The sequence below is a fragment of the Scardinius erythrophthalmus genome (genome assembly GCF_964197995.2).
Source record: "Scardinius erythrophthalmus genome assembly, chromosome: 8".
NCBI lineage: Eukaryota > Metazoa > Chordata > Actinopteri > Cypriniformes > Leuciscidae > Scardinius > Scardinius erythrophthalmus.
This window is the reverse complement of record NC_138228.1, coordinates 16,030,283-16,050,549: the sequence shown is the minus strand read 5'-3', so window position 1 is coordinate 16,050,549 and position 20,267 is coordinate 16,030,283. Positions and strand designations below refer to the sequence as shown.

At 36.7% G+C, this 20,267-nt stretch overlaps 1 protein-coding gene across 1 annotated transcript in view; it reads left to right on the top strand.

Moving 5' to 3' along the window:
• LOC308695004 (voltage-dependent calcium channel subunit alpha-2/delta-1) overlaps nt 1–20,267 on the top strand; it is a 126,350-nt gene that overhangs the window by 34,934 nt on the left and 71,149 nt on the right. Inside the window, exons 4-10 of the mRNA XM_081372895.1 lie at nt 7,341–7,400; nt 10,427–10,462; nt 11,869–12,001; nt 14,698–14,829; nt 16,893–16,962; nt 17,103–17,153; nt 18,346–18,445. Coding sequence (XP_081229021.1) covers nt 7,341–7,400; nt 10,427–10,462; nt 11,869–12,001; nt 14,698–14,829; nt 16,893–16,962; nt 17,103–17,153; nt 18,346–18,445 — 582 coding nt within the window. The remainder of the gene's footprint in view (nt 1–7,340; nt 7,401–10,426; nt 10,463–11,868; nt 12,002–14,697; nt 14,830–16,892; nt 16,963–17,102; nt 17,154–18,345; nt 18,446–20,267) is intronic.

The window sequence follows — 20,267 nt, the reverse complement described above, 5'->3', positions numbered from 1 at the left end:
TTTTTTCCAATTACCATAATGACTTCAGCCAAAGCTTGTTTTTATTATTGCACATAATTACACTTGATTTTCATTATCTAAACATCTGGCTAGACATGGCAGCACTCCATATTAGTGTGGGGGTTTGATGCCACAGTCCATCAGCACAGGGCAGAGGACATCTTCATCTGTGAATAGATGTGCACATCAGATCTTGAATCATTTATGAAGCTCACCACTGCCCAAGAGAGCAGCACCAAACAGGATTTATGACGGACTGCCCGTAACTCAATGACGACGCTCAGCCAAAGTCTCCCATTAAAAAGCAATATACCTCCGGCCTTGCTTAGTTTATAGCCTTGTGTCACTTCGCCGCCTGTCCGGGTCTTTGTCCGCGAATAATGGACCAACTGTGCTTTAAGGTCACGAAGTGCATTCAGGTGATGGGTAGGTGAATTTTAGATTGTTTCCTGAGCATCTTATCGGAATAAGCTAAGGATAAAACATGGTGTTTGTTGCAGGTTTTTGGGATTCGTGCAGAATAAATTAGGCTGCCAGTTGCGTGGAGTGTTTGTGCAGCAGGTAGCTTTGCTTTCTGGAAGCAAATGAGAGGCTTAATGCGAATTGCAAAAAAGATGAATGCGCCTGTGTGAGCTCAGGCCTCTGAGTGTCATTTGTTCTTTTGTCACGCGTTTTCATGGCTAGAATAATTCAGGATTGATGGGCATGATATTATAGCAGCGGTGAGATCCCTCTCTCTCTCAGCACTCATTCAGAGATGTATTTCTTTCACCTTTATGCAATGCTGTGGTTTACAGTCCTGTCAAAATCCCTTTATTCCGAACAGACAGGACCTGAGTTAGTCGTCTCTAGTTTAGCATCGGAAAAGATCAACCTTAATCGCAAGGGGGAAACAAGGCATTTTTGACTTGTTTATTCCCTGTTGTTTTTGTGTTTTCACAGCAACACTAATACCTCATAATTATTTTTTTTATTCTTTTCCCACTTATGTTTAACTGTCCTTTTACATAAAACGTTACATTTTATGCCCTGCAAGCACTGGTGTCTTCTTCTTGAAATGCATGTCTTGTTTTCATATGTGACTTTAAATGCTGCATAAAAGACACAGGACACAACATATCCCAAAAAAGAGGCATTTCTAATTATTTTTTCAGAAAAAGTCTGTGAACAAAATGTGCTGCCATGCCCTGGTGTATTGAGTTGTGGTTGCTAAGGTGCTCTGGGTGATTGTTAGGGTGTTGCTAGGGTGTTTGGGGTGGTTGTTAAGTGGTTACTCACTGGCTCAAGTTAAAAGAGCTTATCCTCAAGTCTTTGAAATCCTGGTCTCTGGATATGGCTCAGATCCCTCCTTCAGTGTAAGTCAGAGGGATTTTTCACCTCTTTTATCATCTTCCATTTGGAAACCATAGCCAGCCTATACTAACACACCTCTACTTAAAATATATCATTTATATCTGCAACACAAATAGTTCAGGTTTTATTCAAATCCCTAAGTGTGCACACCTTCTCCCACATAAGATGAACAGATTTTTACCCCTTTAAGACATTATATGTATGCAGTGTTTGATATGAGATCCAGGGAGGGTTTTGACACTCACCTGTCTATAATTAAATGTTTTTTTCTTTCTCTCCACTTTTCCTCTTTCTCCTTGGTCTGGTGAGATTAAAGTGGAGTAAAGGTATTGATTGACTTCCTGTGAGGTTATTGACTTACTCCACTGTGGTTACTGTAATCAGCTTGATGAATTGGAAGAGAGTGAACTAGCGGGGATGAACAAGCAAACGTGGCTGTACAAGCAAACGTGTTTATTTCTGGGGCTGTCAGTCCTAAACACACCTCAACACACAAAGGTTGTGATTTTCAACACATTAGTTCTTGTAACACTTTGCCTCTGCGCCACTGGAGCTGTTGTCATGAGCAATTCAGTTCACCTGTTTAATCAAATCCGGCTATTACCCTAAAGCGATTCCATTTAGCTGAACAATTTTTTATGGGTACTCAATTTAGTGCTTGATTAGAAATTCTACTAAATTTATGTAGGTCAATGGTGTTTGTCATCTGGAGTGTTTCAACCTTTAATGTCTTTAATTAAATGCTACAGCTGATAGTATATATCTATTATTTTGAGAATCAGGAGACATTTGTGAAGAAAGTTTAGGATGAGAAAAACTTTTGTTTTAAACTAAATTAATCATTTTATTCAGCAAGGATGCTTTAAATTGATCATAAGTGAGGAAAAGACATTTATAGACTTTACAATGAGGATTCATTTAATATTAGTTAACTACTTTTAACATGAACTAAGAATGAACATTACTTCTACAGAATCGAGGTGTCCTTGTTACAGTGTAATTATGCAATTAAGTATTGTGTAATAATAATTAACTACATACTATAAGGTTAGGAGGATTAGGATTTGGTTTAGGGTTAGTTGCATGTAATTACGCAAAATGTATAGTTATTACTACAGTAACTACATGTGTAACAAGGACACTGTAAAATAAAGTTTTACCGCGTTTATTAATTTTAGTAACTGTTATTCTCAAAATTTACTACTACATATTTAAGATCAAAAGTTGTATCTGTTAACATGAACTATGAACTAACATGAAAATTTGTATTAACTAACTGACAAGCTTCAGGTCCAAATGAAGATGAAGACACATGTGACACTGAAGAATGGAATAATGGCTGCTGAGAATCACAGGAATAAATTACATTTTAAAATATATTAGAATAGAAAACGTATCTTTAATTGTAGTAATATTTCACAGTATTATTGTTTTACCTGTTTTTCCCCCCTCCATCAAATAAAAACCAGCCTTGTTGAACCTAAGAGACTTCTTTTCTTTTCGTTTATTGATGTCAATTGTAAGCTATTTTTGTGTGTTCGCTGCTGTAATGGGTATCTCCCATCGTTTTTTACTCATTACATTGCCTAGTTGTCATCCGAGGATGATGAATTCTTGCTGTGTGGCTGCAGAAATTAGAGTTCATATCAGTTCAACTCTCAACCTTTACTATTTGCCAGGTAACATCCAAATGAATGGAACTCTCACCTTCTGTCTTTCATTATCTTTATTGTGAGTAATTGATTATTCTCTATAATGAGCAGTAGAAATGCTTAAGCCTTAGTTTCCATTATGAACCCCATGAACCTTTACTTCTTAAGGACCTCTATAATGACCACAGGCCACTAATGAGTCTCTCCTGCAAACGGTTGTTATGGCAGCAGCAAACCGTCGATGCCGCGTGGACATATATTGACTTGTTGCCGTGCTAATGGTGTATTATAATTGTAGTTAGTTTGTACGAGTATGAGTGACTTGCTGTTTTGCATTTCTCTGGTTTTACTGTCATCGGAGTAAGGTTAGTCTGAACTGAACGCAGTCATACATATCCTGCATAACAAGCGCTGGGCGCATGTGTAAATGTGTACGTGCCAGAGTGTGAAACAGTGTATTTTTAGTTTCTCCCAGACTGTGCAGAGGAGGTGCAGAGACTGCTGGATCTCAGCCCAGACTTCCAGCTCTAATAATGTGTGTGAGTGCCCGTCTACAGCATCCATAGTGTCTGGATAGAAAGCTTGACGTGCATTTTTTTTTTTTTCCTCGAAGATGGGTGGCATTGTTGTAAAGTTTTTGACAAAACTGTGCGAGGTGTTGCAGATTGGAGTGAGTTGCATCTGTAATGCATTTGTTAGCTCCACGGCCTACCTTACGGGCCCACATTTGCCCGTCTTATACAATTACAGAACTTTTTGGGGTTCAAAAGTGGGGCAATGCACAATTATACAAAGTTTAAGTGTTGGATTTCACTGCAGTAATGGCTTTATTGAGAGAGAGTATCTGTTGATCGCGGGTATCTGTGTTGGTTGGCAGGTTTTGAGGTTTCTAATGAGATCTGATAGACTGGTTTATTTAAGGCAAATGCTGTGCTGGCTAGATCACTAGATCACATTACTAAACATATCAGTCTTTGCTACTCTCCAAACCAAGAGACCTTTAAAGCGAATAAAGCTCATATAATTCCATCCTCTTGTCATATCATTTTTTTGCTCTTTTGAAATAAGAGTTTGATGTATTATGTAGTCAGGCTCTTTAAAATTCACAATCCAAGGATTCCTACTTTGTCTAACCAGACCATTTATTGAAACTAAGTTGCAGAAACATCTGATTTATAGACTGAAATGTGTTTACATGTTGACACTTAATCAGTATTCAGAAACATAGCCTTCTCAGGGTGAGCTCATTGCCAGATACTAACCAGTAATAATGGTGCATTTACATATAGAATACAATATTTTATTTGTTTATTTATTTAATTTAATTCATTCATTAATGTATTTACTTATGTGTTTTGTTGGAGAGTCAATATTTGACTGGAACTTGGACAAAGCGATAAGGGTAATGGGTTCGGAACATGAACCATGAGCACAACAACCTCTTTTATGACATGAGCAATTCACATCACTCTGCAACATTGCTCTGACATGGTCTGTTTACTTCTAAGGGTGAAAAAAGGGGTAAATATGGGCATGGGCAGTTTACGTTTTTGCTTTTAATTCACCATGAAATCAAAATGGAAAATAATTTTTTTATGGAATATTGGAGTGGTTATTATAAATGATTTAACTGTGCACATCATTTTTTAAAAATTCAAGTGCCCTTAATCTTTAATCAAAATACCTTTCCCTCTTTCTTGCTATGGTATTCCTTCTTTGATGACTTTGATGTTCTCTGATGTGAGGGCGTGACAATAACCTCACTCCTCCAGCAACCTGTCAATCACATGAGATCACAGCAATAGCAAACAACAATGATCCATTGATCCGATCCATTGATCCAATTATTTTTGTCAGATGGACAAAATGAAAAAGTCCCACCGTACATTTTTTTTTCCTCATTCAAGAAGCCGTTTCACTTTAATATACATCGCAATAGTGAAGAAAGTATGATCGCAACTTTTGTTTCATGCCGACTTTAACTCCGCATCTGTGTCAAAATCTATGTTCTATGATCGTAAAAGCTACTCGTTATTTAAAATAGGCCTACAGTAAAACTATCTACTAAAAGTAATGAACTTGTGTATGTTTACATTAAATACAACTAATAAAGTGAGACAATGTGCTAATCTAATGAATTTAAAGGGGTCATATAATGCCATTTTTGTACAAGCTAATATGATTCTTTAGGGTCTAAATTAAAAGTTTGTAATATACTTTAATTAAAAATTCTCATTAGTATGGTAAGAAAACACTCATTTTACCTGGTCAAAAACAGCTCTGTTTTCATCACGCCGTTCAAGTGCATGTGTCTTTAAATGATAATGAGCTTTGCTCACCCCGCCCCTCTGTTCTGTGCGTACACCGTTTGTTATAACCATAAAACAATAACCATAACGCGTTGTTCATTATAAACGTGGGATTATGAATTATACTGAAAACGTCGTACATAGAAAACATGCCGTAACGTACCGATTGTAAACCTTAGCCGCATTCATCGTGAAGCGTGCTAGCGATTTGCAAAGATTAATATAAAGATTAATATAAAGGTTAATAAAATGTTACACTCACTTCTTCTGGAGGTGCAGCAGGAACACGAATAGTTGGTACCGATCCTTTTTTCAGGAGCAGCTTCTTAGCAAAACCAGCTTTATACTGACCCTGGTTTATAAAGCAATCTGGTGAGAGAAATTATTCGTGCAAACATGAAAGCATTGACGTTGATCGTGGGAAATATTCCCTTCGAAAACAAAACTCAGCCACTGCGTCTTCAGCGGTTCGGATTTAGGAGCATCAAAATGACTGCTGTGTTCGTTATTACACCCAAGAACAGAACACCACAATCGCTTAGACGCCATTCTGCTCATAGACAGATGTGCGGACTATGATTGACAGCTCGTTCACGAGCGAGGGCAGGTCTGTGTTGAAACGCTGCTGTCAATCAACAATCGTGGGAGGGGTGTCGATTTTGTGACGTCACAAAATCGAACGGCTTGATTTGAGATAGGGGAAAACATATAAGAAGATTAAAAAAAAAAAACACTGGATGGATTTTTATCCTTTTATGATGGTTGTGTACAGGCACTGCCAACACACATTTCAGTACAATAAACTTGTAAAAGTGCATGTACCATTATACGACCCCTTTAACTAACTGAATGAATAATGAATGAATCAGTGATTATCTGTTGAGTGATTGATTTACATAAACTTTTTATTTTATTTTTTATTATTCAATCTATTCAACACTACATACTATGTTCCAGGAGGGTGTTATGATTATTACCATACACTTTTAAAAATTAAAAAAATGTTAAAATGGAAATGTTTTTTTAAATTATTAAAATGTTCTTCTGGGCTGCACTGTGATATTAAATGCTTTTAAGCAATTTTGTCACACTATCGCAAACTGTTTTTGTTGCTACTGCCATGTTACTGAAGAATGTAACCAAGTTAATACATTTAGTTAAATGCTGCTTAAAAAAATCAATTTATTCTGCACAGCATTGGGATGTTTTTTTTTTTCTCTTAAGTTAGGCCTACACATTGGAGATTTAGGTTAACCATGGTCGTATGTAACTGAAAGTAGTGCCAGAATTCATTCTGTTCTGTCCGAGTTGAAAAATCCCAACATAGATTCTAAATATTGTATGTGTCAAAGAGTGAGAACTCATGAATCCCTGTCTTTGTTCTCGAAATGTCATACCATGTTACAGTACCGTTTCCTTCAGGGAAGAGTCTCAGACTCTGTCTGTGCGGGGGTTGCACTGCCAAGAGCTCCGGGTGACAGAACAAAACAATTTTCTGTTCTATTCTGTTCTGTTCTATTCTTTTCTGCCCTTTTCTAAAACAGAACCATCCTGTTAGACCTTTTGCCCAAATGTTTGTTTGGTGTCACCTTTTGGGCAAGAACCAAGGCTGCCAGAACAAAATTCTTTAGTTTAGAGTTAATGTATTGAGTGGTGGTACTGTATAATGCACCTGTTCTATAGTAGTTTCTACATTATATGACCACTAACTGTCTCCATTTGCAGTATAGTTGTTCAGTCTTTTTTTTTTTTTTTTGATGATCAAGGTGTGTGTATGACTGTGTGTGAAGTTACATATTGAGTCCTGTAGAATGTTATTCATTAAACTTCTTTTTAAGTGTAATGAAATAAAAAATTAACTATACAGTGCATACCCAGTAAGCCAGATAATGCTGCTTTACAGTAATTAATGTTTTATGTTTAATTTACAATCTCATTATCAGAGTTGCTTTGATCATGATCACATATACTTTGATTCAGTGCTTAACTAATTCAAATGATTTATTTTTTGTTGTTCTATTTATAGACTTTGGCAACTGCAGCAGAGAGATTCCAAATGGAGCATCAATGGAAAGATGAATTTGAAGTAAGTTATTCTACAACACGTGTTCTGAACACTTACAAGGTGCTACAACACATACAATTACATTCTATTTGATTTCTCCCCAGTTTCACAGACAAGGCTTAGGTTTAGTCCCAAACTAAAATGCATGTTTGAGCTGTTTTAAGTTGTCAGTGTCACTGTTTTGTCTCAAGATGCGTACCAGTATAGCTTTTTTTTTGAAGGCACGTTTATAACGTTCCCAATCTTTTTAGCCTTAAATTACCTCACAACCCCATCAATAAGGCTCAAGTACCCCTTCATCAACACCCAAAGAATCAATGTTGTGGGTAAAAAAGACTGGACAAAATACAAGTATATTCAATTTTAATATTTTACATCCAACATTTGATGGAAAACAAACACTTTTATGCACTATTACCAGTAGAAGGTGACAGAGGAGCACTTATTGGCTCATATTAGCCATTTCCACTCCCTAATATATATATATTTTTTTCCACAGGTTTTGCTTTTGAATTTATATTTAGACATTATAAAACCACTATGTTTAAAAAAATAAATTTTGTACTAATGTATGAAGTAGGAAAAGTCACAAATTCTCATGAAAAACAATTACTTTTCATCAAATTGTGATTGAATTACACAGAAAGCAAGCACCGAGTGCTCTATAATCACTGAAGCTGTCAGTCAGTTCACAGATTTGTTGTGAGCATGTAGGACTGGCACTAAAAAGAAACTCTTTTAGTGTTTTAAGGGATATTGGATGGTAACTTAAACACCTCTGATTGGCTATTACATTCAACAGACATGCCTGTGATAGACTACAATACTCAACTCTGCAATCACATTGTAAATGGACGCATTTGCAGCTATTAATGTGCCAAGCTGGGGCGAATTTCTGGCCTGCCTATTCTGCCCGTGCGGTAAATCACAAGCAAAATCTAAATCTTTTTGCGTACTCCTGGAATGTATACCCCTGGTTGGCAATCACTGAGCTAGTGGGATGACTGTAAAGAAAAGATGTTAAAGGGATAGTCCTAAAAATTTAAATTCTGTCATGATTTACTCACCGTCATGTTGTTGAATTCAGGTTTAATGGGACACCTTTTCCCAGTCGTTTGAATGGCAAAAAGTGTCCCAATCAACCCAATTTTCATCCTTCTGTGGAACACAAAATAAGATATTTTGTAGAACATTCGAACATTGTGTGGAAAAAACAGTAGGCATTTTGCTAAATATCCAATTCTGTGTTCCACAGAAGAAAGTAAGATTTGGAACAATTTGAGGGTAAGCAAATGATGATAGAATTAATTTTTTTGTGTGAACTATCTCTGTAAGGTGAAGTGAGGAATCATGCTAATCGGAATCCAAATAAACTCAGGGCTGGTTATCGGAGGGTTGCTGGTTTAAGCAAAGAATAAGCCATTACCTGGAGCAACCGATTTAACCTCAGTAGTATTTGCTGTACTATGTTACTGCTACTATACAAATAAATTAAAACTGAACTGAATACATAATTGAATCTGCCATGCATCCCACATTTCTAGGGTATAGTTTGCACTTTGCTTAAGACATTCTTGCAATAAAACAGCTAGATAAAATAGAATGCAGTGATCTCGAGACTTTGGCTATTTTTAAATTTACATGCTCAAAAACAGTGAGAGATGCATTGCAAAAGGCCAAAGACGTCTGCCTGAATGTGTCTAGGTATAGCCTGGTGCTTTAAAGAGCCTCAATTTAAATACTTTCTGAGAGGGTTTTACTGTAAAACAGCCAACTGTCAGCATACTAATTAAAACACTGCTGTTAAAAATATCAAAATAAACTAGCCAGCCTACTCAACTTGCTGGCTGTTGGATGACTAGTCAACCATTATGACCCATCTCTACTTACAAGTGACTTGTCACTACGCAACCATAGTGGACTGAGTAACATGCATAACATCATATCCTACATGGTTCAGTCAAAAAAAAAAAAAAAATTTCAGTATCAGTTTGCATCCTGCTCATTGAAGTTTATCTTAGGCTGCGGAAGACATCTTAGATGACTGACTTGTTCACAAGAATAAAATCTGACATGTTATGCAGATTTTTAATTAGATCATTCCAAATGAAGGCCGCCAGTAGGAGATGTTTTTGAAATTGATAATACCTCCACTCGATTTCACTGCTTAAATGCTTTGGTGTGCTAGACCTCTTCGTTAAATTAAATGAAATCAAGATTCATTACATTAAATGCAAACAAGTGAATAGATATATTAATAAATAAATAAATAAACAATCTGATTGTACAATGGCCATATTGTTTTTCCTCTGTGTGTATTTGAGTTTTTTATTTAAGTGATAGAATGTGTTCAGCTTAATGGATCTAATTTCACTACCCACACTCCGTGCAGATGTCTAAAGGTTTGATTTCACTGAATACACATTTTGGTTTCTCTTGAGGATTTATTTTTACTGTAGACACACACATCCTCGCGCATACCCACCATATGCCGTGAGGGCCTTTAGCCTTAACCGCAGAGCGGTTTAACATCAGCAGGTTATCCTGACCACTTGCTGTAAAACCTCCCATGACCAAGCTTTCTTTAGCTCTCCATAATGCAGTTCACACTTGCTACGAAGCAAATGTCTGACAGTTCAGATCTGTGGAACACATGTTGAATGCATGCTTGGCTACAGTGATACTGTCATTGTATGATTTGCATGATGGGTAGGCTTTCTGAGGACACTTCAGAGTAATAATGTATGGGTGTAAAGATTTAGGCTGGTATACACTCTTAAAAATAAAGGTTGTTTATTGACATCAGTTTCCATGAAGAACCTTTAAAATACATGGAACCTTTCCATTGTACATAAGGTTCTTTATAGTGGAAAAAGGTTCTTTAGATTATTAAAATGGTTCACAAAATAGTTATTCTATGACAATGTTGCGAAAACTAGACCAAAAAATCTCAGATTTGAACCCCATAATACTGTTTATGTTTATTATCTGAACTGTTTGAATTTTTTTCTTTCTTTCAATTTTCTTATTTTTCTCTTTCTCTGCAGGACGATGATATAGTTTACTTTAATGCCAAGGATAATGTGAGTATATAATTCAACTCTTCACAGACAGACTTCAGCTCACAGACACACTCAGCGTTTTTTTCAAGCACAGATACTATATCAAACATGAATGCCGCGAGCTCTTCGGTCCAGTTATGACCATGTGTTAGTGAGCTTATGAATGAGTTATTTAAGACAGTCAAGAGATGATCAGAATGTATCTTCTCGGTTGACGCACGCTCGACTGGATACACACTTTTAGTGCGACATACATCTCAACTGCCAATTAGTGTGTGTAAAACACATGGAGGGAGCTTGTGCAATAGATTGTGTAAAAGGCGGAAAGAACAGGAAGAAGGAACATGTAGAGAAAATTAGGTTTTATTCATCAGTCTGCAAAGCACTAGTTTGGAATAGATAGAGTATCTGCCATACAAAGCGTTATAAGATGATTATATTAGATGAATTGGCAAAAAAATTATTTTGATATTGATATTTGATGTAAACTGTATCAAACGTTATTCATTTGTTTGAATATATTTTGTTGGGTTTTGATTAGTGACAAACTGATCTATCAGGTATTGTTATCATCTACTCATCCACGTCGTTCAAAACCCATAGGCTACAACCTTTTCTTTTGTGGATCACAAAAGGTGACTCCAATTTGTGAATTTGCAAACATTCACTGATGTTCAAGAAGGCAACACGATGCATTAAGAGCTGGGGGTGAAAACTTTTGAACAGGATGATGATGTGCAAGATCTTATTTTGGTAAAATATTATATTTATTCATTTAGTACTGCCCTCCAGGAGCTACATACTTGTTTCACAGAAGACAAAAAGAGTACAATTTACCCTAATCATCCAATAAAAAAACACAATTACACCCTCTGTCGCCTTCTTGTGCATCACTGAATGTTTTCACCTTTTGTAATAGTTGTGTATGACCCTCAGTCCCTCAATTGTCCTCAGTGTGAAAATATGGATCTCAAAGTCTTACAGTAACAGCTGGAAAGGGTTCAAATATGCAGAAGATACTGGAAAACCAAAGAATGTGCAGGACCTGGAGGATATTTCTGAAGAAGAGTGGGCAGTTTAACTGCTCATGACAAACAAGGGACTTATTCAATAAAAATAGCATGCGTTTTTTATGATCCGTTCTCATTTTGTTCAAATTATTAACATCGTCACAGATTCTGCAAGCAGTTTGTAAACTTTTGAGCACAACTGTGTGTGTGTGTGTGTGTGTGTGTGTGTGTGTGTATATATATATATATATATATATATATATATATATATATATATATATATATATATATATATATATATATATATATATATGTATATTGTAAAATAAAAATATACAGGGCTATTGCATTAAAAATAATATCAATCTGGTGTACCTATTGTACCAGAGTTGTTTCTGTTGTTGTTTTTTCTTTCAGCTTGATGCCAATGAAACAGAAGGAAGGAAAAACCGGATCAGACCTGAATTTAAAGAAGACCCGTCATTCAAAAATCGCTTCACCTCCTACAACCATACGGGTGTGCATATCCCTACGGACATATATGACGGCTGTAAGTAACTCCCCCACCCCCCACAGACGCTTCCATAGCGCTCTGCCGGCTCCGCCGTAACATATTATCTGCTGCTGGGAATCTGATGAGATGCTCTGCTGCAGATTGCTTTGGATGTCAGTTAGAAAACCAAGTATAAGTGTGTCTTTGTGAGAGTTTTTTGAGGAGAATTATATAATCTATTTGACAGCAGCAAATACTCTCAGGGGAAACTTTTGTCAGAATAAGTGCAGGTGCGCTTGTTTGGATAAACCCACGGTATGCGTGCGCATCTATTTAAACTCTATATGTGCTTTCTCAATGGTTTTTAAGCAGGGATAGAAGGCTGGCCAAGCCATAGTGTCTCAGTTGGCCTGCTGGGATAGCGTCTGGCTCTTTGGTGTTAGACGGCCCTTCCCTATTGACCTTGTCATACACACACCCATGCACACAAATGGAAGACAAATAAATTCAGGTAATTACTTTTGCCATTGTGCCCTTTGGTAAACAGAGTAGCAGGCTTTTTGAAATTACATCAGGTCGGACAGTATTGTGCTGTGGTGAGAATAATGTTATATGGGGGATGAATTTGCTTGCTTTTTAAATAAAGAATACCAAATCAGACCAAGTGATGCTTCAGTCTCTAAGCAGTGAGTTAAAGTCTTTCCAACACACACTGACAGAGGTGGCTGCCCCTGTAATTTAAGAGGGGAGTTTCCTTGTCACTTGTCTTGTAATTGTATACCATTTTATGCAATTATCTGTGAGTCATTTCCTAATCCTATATTGCTATTTCTAATTTTATGTGCGAGTCATTTACAAAGGCTTTTTGGGTAGGGTTGTTTCATCTGGTTATCTGTAGTTTTGAGCTTGTTGGTTATTAATTATATGTTAATTGTGTGATTGAAGCACGTGTTTTGGGCCTTTAAAGACTTAGGAATCCCCCAGACTCAGTAACTAATATTATTATTTCCAGGAATGTGATTCTTCTGTTTATAATTGATTTCCACATTTTCCAACCTGAGAAGTATGACCCACGTACAATTTCTTTGCCATTCATGTTAATTGTATGGATAAGATGAGCAGGAAAATCTGCAAAATAACTTATAATAAATAGGTTGAGTAAATGATGGCTGAATTCTGATTTTTGGGTGAACTTTAAACTTTTATATTTAATAGTGGGAGAGATGGAAAATAACCAAGCGACAGAAAGTGACATAGATGGGAGGTAAAAAGGGTAGAGCTGTAATTGCGGTGGTCTTGGGTCTGACCTGACCTTGTGCCAGAAGGAAACATGATACGTGTGTAGAATGGAGCTTGTGGCCAGACTCATACTCTGTGCTGAAACACAGTTGTGTGTGAGTAATGTCCAATATTACTGGAGTGTCTATATGTCCATTAATTCCAAAGGTTGTTCACTCTATGTAAGGCAGTGAGAACCTAGTGGCTTTTCTACAGCGACCCTAAAAGCAAAGTTTGCACGCATCAACCTCTATCAAACACTCAAAGACCACAAATAGCCTGGAACCACCGGCACACGCACACACATACAGAAATAACACGGATCTGCCACTCCCGCCGGGGAGAAAATTGGATTTTCGTGGATAAAGTAGTACATCGTTTAGGGGTTGCTAGGAGAGGGTGGGAGACCCCCCTCTGCCCGAGTCAGCCAACACCAAGAAAAACTTAACAATGATTAAGAGAGACAATTCACAGTGGGCAAATTTCCTCTCCTTCACATCCAAAAGGATGGATGTAATAAGTGGAGGTTGAGGATATAATCAATACTTCAAATTATATTACTTTAGATATATTTTATTTCACAATATTTATTTAAAAACCAAAATGGTTAGATTCAAAGATTTTTTTTTTTTTTTTTTTGTAGGAAATGTAAGATTGACCACTATATATAGCTAATCTGTCAAAAGGCAAAATGTACTGTAATGTACTGCAAATGTCCTGTAATGTTCTATTCGGATTCAACTGAAGCAAGTTTTTACTTATTTTCATGAAAAAAAAACATTGTACAGATAGATAGATAGATAGATAGATAGATAGATAGATAGATAGATAGATAGATAGATAGATAGATAGATAGATAGATAGATAGATAGATAGATAGATAGATAGATAGATGATAGATAGATAAAGAGATAGAGAAAATGTGCCTTTTCTCAGCCCTGCTCTCTCGTCTCTGTTGCATGCCAGCCAATAAAACTAGTTATGGTTGGTATAACACAGAATTTTTCATGCTTCATTACAATAACTGTTGACACACAGGCTGTCTTCTCACCTGATTAGCATATCTCCACTAGCACTTCTGACTGCCTATCAGCACGCAGCCTTTTCAGAAGCAAAATGTTTGATAGGATGATTATAGGTTTCCATGGTTCCCTCAGTCATGATGTAATAAAGTCAATAAGCTTGTTTGCGGCTGAATAGATGAAGAGCCCTCAGTGTACAGTGCAAAATCATTCTGTTAACAGCGGTTGAGGTGAGGGTAAATTACACCTCTCTCTGTGTCTCTCCTCCTCCTCTCTCTGGACTCTATAAGTCACTGTAAGCACCATGACCTCTGTAAATAGATTAAAGTATTCAAAGTATGACCGAGAATCATGTGTTGGGATAATATTTGTTAGTTAAAGGTAATGTAATCATTTAACTGACTCAATACAATATTAATCAATACATTGTGTGTTATTGCCTGTGTATTCCAGCCACCATTGTGTTGAATGAACTGAACTGGACTGAAGCGTTGGAAGATGTCTTTAAGAAAAACCGAGAAGAGGATCCAACGCTACTATGGCAAGTGTTTGGCAGTGCTACTGGATTAGCTCGCTTTTACCCAGGTAAGTGCTTGTGTCGGTTTAATTCAGAACTATTCACACATGCACAATACAATCAGAACTCACACACGCACGCACAGCCTCCTCCCTTCCTTTGCAAGACTCTGCTGTCTCTAATTGGTAAACATAGCATGTAGTCCCGGCTCAAATTACACCAAATTTTCATAACAAATTGTAACATCAAATATCTCAGCAGAGGGCTCATTGTATTCTTCTGGAATTTAATGATGACAGAGGAGAAATGTAATGAGGTGCTCAATTCATTTTCATTACTTTCAGAAAAAAAAAACCTGGTACATATAAACGTGCATTAGCCACTGTTGAACCTCTATCCCTTAATGGCTTTATAAGAGTTTGTTGTGTGTAGAGGAATAATTCAACCAAAATTCTGACACTCTCATGTTTGATTAAATCTGTGTGACTTTTTTTCTTTTTCTTTTGTATAACACTAAAGATGAATTTTGGAAGAATTTTCTCACTATTCTTTTTTTTAATATAATAAAAGTGAGGGGCCTAGGGCTGTCAATCTTCAAAAAAGGACGCAAAAAAAGCATAAAAGAGGTCCGTATGACTGCTGAAGCCATTCAAACACCTTTGTGAGAGGAACAGATCAAAATAATTCACTGCCAATCTTCCACTCCACTGGGCTGTTAACAGTTGCAGTCGAATCATTGAATCGTTGAACTGGAGAAAACCTGATCATTGAATGAATCAGTCAGACTGGGTTTGTGAACCAGATTCATTGACTCAGAAGAATGATTCACAAATAGGGCATCGCTACTTCTCGCATGAACTCTTATGAATGCGACATGAAGAGCAAATGTCAGTATTTTCTGTTAAAAACATAGGCTACATTTTAGTGTGCTCTTCTATTCCAGACTTGGGATATAGTGCACAAGTTGTTTTATTTTATTATGATTTTTTTTTTTCCTTTTCATTTTGGGGCTTAACAGTCTTAAGCCGGGCTTCACACTGTACAATTTGGCCGTCTGAGACAAATTTAGCAAGTCCTAAAAGATTCATCTGATCCTAGATCCTACGTTTTTGACCGTTAGTTTGACATGTTCACCGACAGCTGATTAATAACCAATGAAATTCCGGTAGTGTCAGAAGATTTGACTCACAGTCCTGCAGTGTGACTTCTCCTACGACGACCGTCAAATTTTCTTAGTTTTTCAAGACAAGCCGTGATCAAAATTAACGTTATAGATTTTTTTTTTTGTAGCCGCCATTTCAATCCCGCGTGTTTTCTTGTGTGGTTCCGTTAATCCATTAATGACAACTGAGATCTTACAGTGTGACATGGCTTGCAGCAAGGATCCTGTTCGTACAGTCTTACAAGCAGAAATGACTAATGACTATTATAAATCATACAGTGTTGCACCCGACTTTAGTCCTCATTCAGTTTTATTATATTGAGCGGAGAGGCTGGGATAGTCTTCAGAAATTCAACTTTAGTATTCCTCTGAAGAAAAAAGTAATACAGGATTTTGAACAACATGAGTGAGTTCTCATTTTTTGGGTGAACTATTCCTTTAAGACTGTAATTGAACAAAATGTGGGCCCCAAACCAGTGATTGTCTCCTTATAGATACATGCACGCCTATAAAATATTGATGTTCTTGTAACCTCAATTCATTATAGCTGGCAGAACAATGGTCGATTACTTTGTTACGGCCAAATCACAGTGTCTCAGACTATCTGCTGGCACTTACAGCTGTGATCCACTCACTAAATGTCAAAACGTGGGATGCCATTTATGAAGAAACATGTCTTGTTAGATGTTCAGCTGTGATAGTCACAGATGAGCACCCTCTTTTGCGCCAGGTTATTTTCTCAGTTAAAGAGAAAAATCGAAGCTGAAATTCTACTGGGGCAACCAAGGCCCTTTTTTCCACACGTCGGCTTACTGCAGTCAATATAAACCACAAACCACCCCCCACCGGATACAGAAACAGGTTTCTAGTAAGGCTCGCTGATGTGATCACGACATAGATGTGACAAATCAAATGGAGTTTGAGATCAGGGGTCATTCATATTTCCATATCCTGTCTCTGTCCATTCAGCTTCCCCTTGGATGGATGCCAGGAAAACACCCAGTAAAATCGACCTGTACGATGTGCGCCGGCGACCTTGGTACTAATATGCGCTTCTGTGTGTGTGCTCTGAATTCTTTTTCATTTATTCCCCTTTTTTATTGAACCTTCTAGTCTTTGTTCTCTCAGTTTAAAATTATCCTTGAAAGAGATCCAGAATATTTCTTTCTTTGTATCCAGGTATGTTCAAGGTGCGGCCTCGCCCAAGGACATGCTGATTCTTGTCGATGCGTGAGTATTATGTGCTTTTTAAATTGTGAATTGAATTGAATATGAATTATTGTTCTATCCTTCCCTCGCATACCTGTAACAAATCCTTCCCTTGCGCGTGAAAATGACCGGAAGCCCTAAAAATATTTTTTGGGTCCAGAAAGCATATATCATTTAATTTTTATAATATTTTTTAATGCAATTTTTTGGAAATTTTTTATTATTTTTTTTATTTCATGTACCTTTAAATTTCTAGATTTGATCAATAAATAATATAATTTAAGCTCATTGTTCACATTCTTTCAACTTAAATTCAAAATGACCCCAGTACATGCAGTAATCAGCTCAAACTATCTCACATTCGGTCCGTTTGAGTGTCTCTGTTGACCTCTTGTGGAAAAAAAAAAAATATATATATATATATAACATGATATTTCAAGACTCTTGCCACTAGATGGCTTTATAGCTCTATATGGAGCAAATGAGCTGTTTCGCTGGGTCCTAAAGTCAGTTCATGAGTTTATCAGATACACATGTAGACACTGTAAAATTATTTTTGGTAAAGTTTTAGCAGTTTTATTTTTAATTTTGAGCAGTTTTTAAGTTGTCCACTGAAGCATTCCTTGCATTCCATTCATTTCTAAGGGGGTCAAATTGGTTTCGGGTCAAAATGACCCGAGGAGAGGATATAGGTTAAATGTCTTTAGCCTTACATGCTGTGGCATAAATGTAGAGATGCCATGATATGTGTTGAGTTGTGTTAGTAGTGAGTTGAAACTCACAATTATGTTAAGGGACGTGACAATTCTGAAACGCGCTCAGTGTTTGACCAATCACAACACGCAGGTCCAGCTGACCAATCAGAGCACATTGCGCATTTTGGAAGGAGGAGCTTCATAGAGGCAGGAACTAAACAACAAACTATTTGCGCAACAAGCCAGTGTGTTTATGATTACAAAAATAAATTTAAATAATACGATAACATCAAATTGCAAAATAATGCGATTTCTCATGACACCGTATCTTCAGGAAATCAAACCTATATGAATGGCTTGCTTATGGTTGTCTCAGCATATTAAAATTACAGCATTTTTTTACCCAAAAATTCTGTCGTCATTTACTTGCTGTAATATTGTTAAATGATAAGAGTTAATTTTTGGATGAACTATCTCTTTAACTGGCATTAACTGGTATTTATATTGGTGTGTTGCAGGAGTGGAAGTGTGTCTGGACTGACCCTTAAACTGATCCGAACTTCTGTCAGTGAAATGCTGGAGACACTTTCCGATGATGATTATGTCAATGTTGTCCATGTAAGTATGATCATATGCTAGGGCACACTGTGAAGTTTTGGCTGTGACAACTGTAGGACTCACTCATACCATGTACCTGCAATAGTTTATATACATACATAGTAACATTGCACTTTCTCATTCTGCTTTTCACAGTCCCTCGCTTACATTTCCATACTTTTCAGAGCTATTCTGGAACTTTGTGTTGCAGCGGTACTATTTTTAGGATGTCACTCAGGGTTCTCAAGTTTTATCAAAATCTTGGAGTGAGATCACATGCGGTTGGGGGAGGAGCCCTAATGGAGCCCCGCCCCCACCTGTCCCCACCCCCCAATTTTACCCATTGTTCATAATTAACCAGCACAAATTGAAATTAGCCTATAACAATTGGTAAATCTGATAAATGACAGAGCAATTAATCACATCAAATATACTCTTTAATGTTATATTTCAAAATTACAATTAAGTTACAAAAATTACAAAAATATAACAAATTGCTCCAAACAGTTTGGAAAAACAAATATTTTTGCATTTTGAATGATTTATTGTGTGGTGGGACATTGAGAACAAATGACATATTAGAGTATTATTAAAGGTGCAATGTGTGATATTTCTGAGGATCTATTGACAGAAATGCAATATAAGATCCATAACTATGCTTTCAGTGGTGTATAAAGACCTTACTTAATGAACCTTTAAGTTTTTATTACCTTAGATATAGTCATTTATATCTACATAACCGCGGCCACCCCCTTCTATGAAGGTCGACATATTGTGACGTCATGTTTCTACCGTAACCGACAGCGAACAAACAGCGCTACAGAGCGCGTTTCGTCACTAACTTGAATGAGAAGCAGCAGAAAAAGACGAAGCAGAAAACTCAGGTTGTCCCTGACTCTGCAAACGTGGAGAAAAACATGCTGTCTGAACGACGCCTCGGACATAGTAACGTTAGCTATTTCCCCTTACCTAAGTTAGCTGCTTTGATGCTCTAATCTTATACTAACTACCATGGAAACAAGCTATGGTAAAGCAGGGTTCTCAAGTTTTATCAAAATCTTGGAGTGAGATCACATGCGGTTGGGGGAGGAGCCTAATGGAGCCCCGCCCCCACCTGTCCCCGCCCCCCAATTTTACCCCTTGTTCATAATTAACCAGCACAAATTAAAAATAACAATTGGTAAATCTGATAAATGACAGAGCAATTAATCACATCAAATATACTCTTTAATGTTATATTTCAAAATTACAACTAAGTTACAAAAATTACAAAAATATAACAAATTGCTCCAAACAGTTTGGAAAAACAAATATTTTTGCATTTTGAATGTGTCTAGTCGAAATGGTATAATGATTTATTGTGTGGTGGGACATTGAGAACAAATGACATATTATTAAGGTATGTTAGTGTGTTTGTGTGTGTGTGTGTGTGTGTGTGTGTGTGTACACACAAGAGTACACACTCCAGCTTATGAAATGTGTTTTGTGTTGCTAGTGTTTGAAAAATACAAATGCATGGCAATCAATGATTAAAGTAACGTTATGTTTTGACAGGATATAAAATATTACCCAGAGCACTCTTGCTTTAATATGTATGTCTTAATGTAACCAGAAATACTATTAATACAGTATAATATATAATATAATTTAAAATAAAATAAATACATTTAAATTTATTTAAAATAAAATGAAGAAATACATCTTCATTCCTTCCCATACCCACTAACATTTCCCTTAGTTTCAGATAATGTAAGCTAGCCAAACTGAGCCAAAGCTTCTGGCCTGGTTGCAAAGTAGTTGTAGAGTTTTTGACTGCATCAATAATAATGTATACTATGGGCTA